This window comes from Rutilus rutilus, assembly GCF_951802725.1.
Source record: "Rutilus rutilus genome assembly, chromosome: 19".
In the NCBI taxonomy this organism is placed as follows: domain Eukaryota; kingdom Metazoa; phylum Chordata; class Actinopteri; order Cypriniformes; family Leuciscidae; genus Rutilus; species Rutilus rutilus.
In genome coordinates, this window is record NC_140232.1 from 2,001,811 (window position 1) to 2,008,881 (window position 7,071).

The 7,071-nt window shown below is 45.9% G+C and overlaps 2 protein-coding genes across 8 annotated transcripts in view; both read right to left on the reverse strand.

Annotated features, from left to right (window-relative positions):
• Positions 1 to 7,071, reverse strand: part of LOC311278748 (nuclear factor 7, ovary-like) — a 1,193,180-nt gene that overhangs the window by 1,144,137 nt on the left and 41,972 nt on the right. The window lies entirely within an intron of this gene.
• Positions 1 to 7,071, reverse strand: part of cdk11b (cyclin dependent kinase 11B) — a 47,077-nt gene that overhangs the window by 26,877 nt on the left and 13,129 nt on the right. For 4 of the 7 annotated variants that reach the window (XM_084389755.1, XM_084389752.1, XM_084389753.1 and 1 more), the window contains exon 6: positions 223 to 371. In XM_084389755.1, coding sequence (XP_084245881.1) covers positions 223 to 371 — 149 coding nt within the window. Of the gene's footprint in view, positions 1 to 222; positions 375 to 7,071 lie in introns of all 7 variants that reach the window. The other 3 variants (XM_084389754.1, XM_084389757.1, XM_084389751.1) reach the window with 1 other exon arrangement.

Genomic DNA, 7,071 nt, shown 5'->3' on the forward strand with positions numbered 1-7,071 from the left:
GTTTCACTGCGTGAGAGCGGCGTGGCTTAACTACAGGAGCGAGTGTTTGTGAACGGTCAACTAAGCGAGCCAAAAGCCAGAACACAAACTCCATCAGTGACAGAATGGAGAACCACCCTCGTGAGAACCCAGACTCAGTCGCTCAGTTCTCCTCTGGTCTCTTCAGGCAGCATTACAGGTCAGAGGTCAGACTGGATCAGAACATTGAGAATGTGTGTGTACCGTCCCTGCGTGCGTCCCGGTCCTTGCGGCGCTCCTCCGCTCTCCTCTCTCTCTCCTTCAGCTCGCGCTGCTCCCGCTGCTCCTTCTGCTGCTGCTCCCGGATCTTACGGTCCCGCTCCCGCTGCCGCTCCAGCTGCTCCAGACGATCCCTGCTGGTTCACACACACACACACACACACTGAAGTCAGGTCCAGCTGCGATCTGCTCAGCAGCCGGGAGATACACACACACACAGAGAAGTCAGGTCCAGCTGCGATCTGCTCAGCAGCCGGGAGATACACACACACACACACACACACACCGAGAAAAGTCAGGTCCAGCTGCGATTTGCTCAGCAGCCGGGAGATACACACACACACACACACACTGAAGTCAGGTCCAGCTGTGATCCACGCAGCAGCCGGGAGATACACACACACACTTCTGAACTCTGAGCATGAAGACCAGAGACTCACGTGCATCACATCACTGTCAATCATAAATCAGGTAAACATGCTTCTGACTTTATAACAAGCGCGCGTGTGTGTGTGTGTGTGTGTGTGTGTGTGTGTGTGTGTGTGTGTGTATGTGTATAGATATATATATATTTATTTATTTATTTTTAAGGGGTGTGCGATATATATCATCTGCGATAACATCGTAATTGTTGTTTTAACAATGTGCGATTTAACATTATCAAGTATAGTCTATCCCTCACACACACACACACAGTGTGTGTACGCATACTCTACCTGATGTAGTCTTGTAGATTAGACTAGTGCGGCTGCGCATTCAGAGTGCACACTTTCACTGAGTGATTTAGTCTTTATTTATATCAGCCATTTGAGCGAATCGGTTGAATCTCAATGATTCGCTCATGAACAGTAGTTTGCTGCCACCTACTGGCGGTTTCAATCTCACATTTAAAGTAGCTTTTCTTGTTTTAAATCATTTTAAATATCAATATTCAATATTGCAAAGATTCATTTTGTTGATACTGATTTCATTTGATTGGTAACAGCCCTATTGTGTCTTATTTTTATATTTTAATTTGATTAAATTGATGAAATTGACACAAAAGATGATGCATGCATATAATTAAGTAAAAAAATGGCTTTATAAAGGTAAAAATGCCCATATTAGGTCAAAATCAATTGAAACATAATTCCTGTCACTGCAGTGAACTGACACCTCACAGAGTATGAAGAACATCAGAACCTCTAGGAGACCACAGTCCTAAACCTGCCAAAGTAGCAACACAAACACTCAGCAAAATACTGTAGAATAATCGTTAGAGAAAATCCCAGATTTTTTTTGTCAATACCGCACACCCCTAATATATATATATATATTTATATTTTCACACACACTTCTGAACTTCTGCTTCCGACACACCAGTGAAACAGAGCAGTGTATCAGCTGATAACAGCACACTCCTCCTCGCGCTCTCGTGTAAATGATGCGTTTCTACTCTACAACAGAAGCAACATCTTTAAAGGGATAGTTCACTCAAAAATGAAAATTAGCCCATGATTTACTCTCCCTGAAGTCATCCTAGGTGTATATGACACTCTTCTTTCAGACGAACACAATCAGAGTTATATTAAAAAATATCCTGGCTCTTCCAAGCTTTATAATGGCTGTGCATCTACTCTAGGATGAGCATCTACTTACTCTGGGATGAGCATCTACTCTGGGATGAGCATCTACTCTGGGATGAGCATCTACTCTGGGATGAGCATCTACTCTGGGATGAGCATCTACTCTGGGATGAGCATCTACTCTGGGATGAGCATCTACTCTGGGATGAGCATCTACTCTGGGATGAGCATCTACTCTGGGATGAGCATCTACTCTGGGATGACATCAGAGTAACTCATGGGGAAACTTTCAGTTTTGGGTGAACTTTCCCTTTAATATACAGTGATGATTTTCAAAGCGTAACAGTCTGAGAGTGCAAGACTCTGAGTGAGTGAGTGAGTGAGTGAGTGAGTGAGTGTGCGCGTGTGTGCGCGTGTGTGTGTGTGTGTGCGTGCATGAGTGTGTGCATGTGTGTGAGTGTGTGCATGTTTGCAAGTGTGTGTTGGACCTCTCTCTGCGGGAGTGAGTGTGTGTGTGTGTGTGTGTGTGTGTGTGTGTGTGTTTGTGAGTGTGTTGTTGGACCTCTCTCTGCGGGAGTGAGTGAGTGTGTGTGTTTGTCAGTGTGTGTTGGACCTCTCTCTGCGGGAGTGTGTGTGTGTGTGTGTGTGTGTGTGTGTGTGTGTGTGTGTGTGTGTGTTTGTGAGTGTGTGTTGGACCTCTCTCTGCGGGCGGGAGTGAGTGAGTGAGTGAGTGAGTGAGTGAGTGAGTGAGTGAGTGAGTGAGTGAGTGAGTGAGTGAGTGAGTGAGTGAGTGAGTGAGTGAGTGAGTGAGTGAGTGAGTGAGTGAGTCTTGGACCTTTCTCTGCAGGAGTGAGTGAGTGAGTGAGTGAGTGAGTGAGTGAGTGAGTGAGTGAGTGAGTGAGTGTGTGTGTGTGTGTGTGTGTTGGACCTCTGTTAAAAATCCCAATTAGTCACTCTCCTGTCACTCTATTGGGAGACACACCCACTTCCTGGAACTTTCTTCACCTGAGGATAATTACCAATCAACCTCACTAGTGTGTCTCTCTTTGTCATGACTGCACGCTCTGGGTTCTTGGATAACTGTCGCTCAATGTAACGTAAAGTTGGCAGGACTGCTTCAGGAGGCATTTTTGACAGAGCAAAGGAGTGGCATATCTCTGTATTCCATTAATCTCATGGTGCTTTGTTTGTTGTTCTAGGCACTCAAAGGCTTGCTGATCCTGCTTGGACCTGATAACAGCTTTAGGATTCTTAGAATATGGAAATATGTCAATCTGCCACAATCGTTCCACATCCCTCTGTAACTGGTCTTTATCAGGAGAAGTGAGAAGAAAACACTGGGTATCCGAGCTAGATTCCTGCACCAGAGAGGTCGGACCATGCAACGTCCATCCTAGGCAAGTGTGCAGGGCAGCTGGTCTTCCAGGGGGGCCAAATCTCACACATTCCATAAAGCACAAGAGATGAGAATGGTCTGCACCCACCAACAGCAATGGTCTGATCTTATGGAACTCCTGCAACGGCAGGCCTTGGAGGTGCTGGTAACGTCTCTGCAGAGTGGTGATAGTATAAGTCTGCTCAGGTAGATCTAGTTGCTTAGCAGTGAAAGCATCTTTGATTTCATATTTCCTCTGCTGTTGGGAAGCTGATGAGATTGAAAATGACACTGTAGCACCCACAATTTTCTCTGTGCCTTGTCTGATTGTGCGCAAGATTAAGGACTCAGCCGCCCCATGGAGGCCTAAACTCTCCGCAGCAGATGACAGCAGCATGGTTCTTTCTGAACCGTCGTCCAGAATGGCATAGGTCTCCAGAGATTTCCCGTTATGAGTCAAGACAACTTTTACCACCTTCAGGAGTAACGAATTGAATCCACTGGGCCTACTCAGAGAATTTGTTGCTCACTTTTACGGGTATTCACTTCATGCAGGATTCCTAAATGCCGAACTTTGCATTGGAGTCCTCATCCGTTTTCAAGAGCATCAGGTTGCCATCAGTGGGGATATTAAAGGAATGGTCCATCAAATCCGCTTGCTACCCACTGATAGGCACGTTACGCTTTCTTTGGCGTAGCATGAAGAGAGACATCCCCCCTAAAGTTCATGAATGGCAGGTCTTGCCTTTTGGCACTACGTGCAGTCCATGTTGTTCCATTTATGCGCTCCAAAGGCATGCTCAGAGTCTTGCTGCAGAACATTCTGATCTTCAGACTTCAGTCCTGAGTGCCTTTTACGTGGACAACTGCTTACAAAGTCTACCTTCTGCTCTTGAAGCTAAAGCCATGGTCAACAAACTGCGTTCCACTTTGATTGAGGGTGGTTTCGAAGTCCGTCAATGGGCCAGTAATCACGCCTCTGTAATCAATCATTTACCTGTTGAAGCACGGTCTGTCCATTCTGAGCTATGGCTGAGTCATGACTGCTCTGACCCGTGTGAGGGGACTCTTGGACTTACCTGGCATTGCTTGCATGACACCTTGAGTTTCAAACACCGCCCAGTGGAGTACACAGTCCTCACCATGCGGATCCTATATCTTATTCTTGACCGGCAGTATGACCCTCTCGGGTTTATTATTCCATTCACCACTCGTGCAAAAGTCATGCTCCAACAACTGTGGATGAAGCCAGCTAGGGGATGGGATGATCCAGATATCCCAGAGGGCATCAGATTGGCTTGGACCACATGGGAGGAGGAGTTACCGGGAATAGTTAACAACCAAGTTCCCGGTGGTACAACTCAATAGGAACCGATGAGCCGGCTGGCACTCGAGAGCTTCACCTATTTTGTGACGCCTCTGAACAGGCATATGGGTCAGTTGCCTATCTTCGTGTCACAGATAGACAAGGAGAGGTGTCTGTTTCCTTTGTTATGGCCCGTTCTAGGGTAGCCCCAAAGAAGACCATATCCATCCCGCGTCTTGAATTGTGTGCAGCTTTAGCTGGGTCTCAGTTGGCTTACTTTCTGCAAAGAGAACTTACCTTGTCCATTAATGATGTCATGCTTTGGTTCGATTCCACCTCCGTTCTGACCTGGATTTGCTCTGACACCTGTAGATATAACGTCTTTGTGGCAAACCGCATCACAGAAATCCTTGAGCACACTCAGCCTGAACAGTGGAGGTATGTGGATACCGCCAATAATGCTGCTGATGACATCACAAGGGGCAAGAAGTTGATAGAACTCACCAATACCAGTCGCTGGTTCTCAGGGCCATCTTTCCTGTACTTACCCACAGATCAGTGGCCAAAGTTTAGCACCTGGACAGCTTTACTTGATGCTACTGCTGAGAGTATACAGCTGGACTCCACCAAGCCACAACATGTTCAAGCAGAGCTCCATCTACTCTGTCAAGCCCAAAAAGAGGATTTCCCTGAAGAATATAAGCTACTTCAAAGTGGCCGAGATGTCCCTCCTCAAAGTCGCCTGACTGAACTAGCCCCAGAATATGACCCGGCTACAGGATTGATTAGAGTGGGCGACCGACTCCGTCAGAGTGAGGATCTTGAGCCTGATGTTATCCATCCAATTGTTTTGGACCCTAAGAATCATATTACCTCTCTGATCATCTCTGAAATTGATTCTTCTTTACGTCACCCTGGGCCACAAAGAGTGTTTACCCATCTTTGGTGGAAATACTGGGTCTTACGTGTAGGGATGTCCCGATCCGATCACGTGATCGGAAATTGGGCCCGATCACGTGGTTTCAGACTCGATCGGAATCGGACGTTACCTCCCGATCAGGACTCGGATATATATGTATATATATTCTCATTATTTTTTAACACATCTATAGTTATGAGGTGGCACAGAGTTACGCCGGTTTCACACTGCACGCAGCAGAGCGTAAGCAGCGCAGGAGCAGTGCATATGGTTAGCAGGAGCAGGACACGCGCGTTTTGCTTTCACACTGGCAGCGTTTGTCACGCGCGGCTGAACCGCGGGTTGTGTACAGACAGAGTACTCTATAATGGATAAGTTGGCATTGCTTTATTTCGTTTTCAAATACATTTAAGAGAAAAGACTTGTCAATAAGCTTATTTTATTAATAATTTAATTTATATAACTTTTGGTTCATCTTTGTTTTTATTGTTCTGGCAACAAGTTTGTTTTTGGACAGTTGTTTTCTTTTTAAATTGCTGTTGGTCATTTGATCGACTGTTTAAAACACAATAGATATCATCAATGCACTTTTTGGATAAAACTGCGGTGTATTTTGGCCATGATCAATGCATTGTCACTTTAATTCAGCGTAAGCGGCGCAGCAAAAATAGACTCGGCGCCGAAACGATCGCGGCACTGCTGCTTCTGCTCTGCTCCTGCTACACGCTGCTGCGCCGCCTCTGCGTGCGGTGTGAATGCTCTAATCTGTTAACATGGGCGCCGAAAAAAATACGCGCTGCACGCTCTGCTAGCGTGCAGTGTGAAACCGGCGAGTGCAGTTCCTAAAAGCACATTACTGGCTTTGCAAACACTGTGGCACTTTTATTTATTTGTTTAGATGCCTGCTGGGTATTTTAAGTTGAGGTGCTATTTGTTTATATATTTGACTTTTGTTATATTTACTGTTGCACTAAAGTCCAAAAGTGAAGAATTTATGTTATTTATTACTTGATTGTTCAAGCTACCTCACAGAAGTGCTCTGTTTGTTAACAGAGTTGTTGAATGTTAAAATAAGGTGAATTAAATAAAAAATAAGGAACATCCTGGATCTGTTTTTCGCTCTTCTTTATTATTTTTTTATGTATTATAGAAGTATCGGATCGGGACTCGGTATCGGCAGATACTCAAAATCAAATGACTCGGACTCGGACTCGAGGGCAAAAAAACCTGATCGGGACATCCGTACTTACGTGGCCGTCAAACCGTTAAGGAGGTTCAGCAAACATGTGTAGATTGTAAGAAATGCAAAAGCTCTCCCTCTGTTCCTTGCATGGCTGACCATGCGAGGCCTCTAAACTCCGTCTCCATAAGCCCCCCTTCTGGTCAACTGGTATGGACTGTTTAGGCCCTTTCATCATCAAAATAGGCCGAAGGCATGAGAAGAGATGGGGCATTCTTTTTAAATGTCAGACCACCCGATGTGTCCATCTTGAGCTCCTGTCTAGTCTCGATACTGACCGTTTCCTCCTAGCCCTTCGGCGATTCGTAGCCCGGAGAGGACGTCCTCATTAACTCATTTCCGACCAGGGCACGAATTTCCGAGGTGGCGAAAGGGAGCTCAGAGAAGCCTATGCTCAACTTGCCCCTACACTTCAAGAGAAACTGGCAC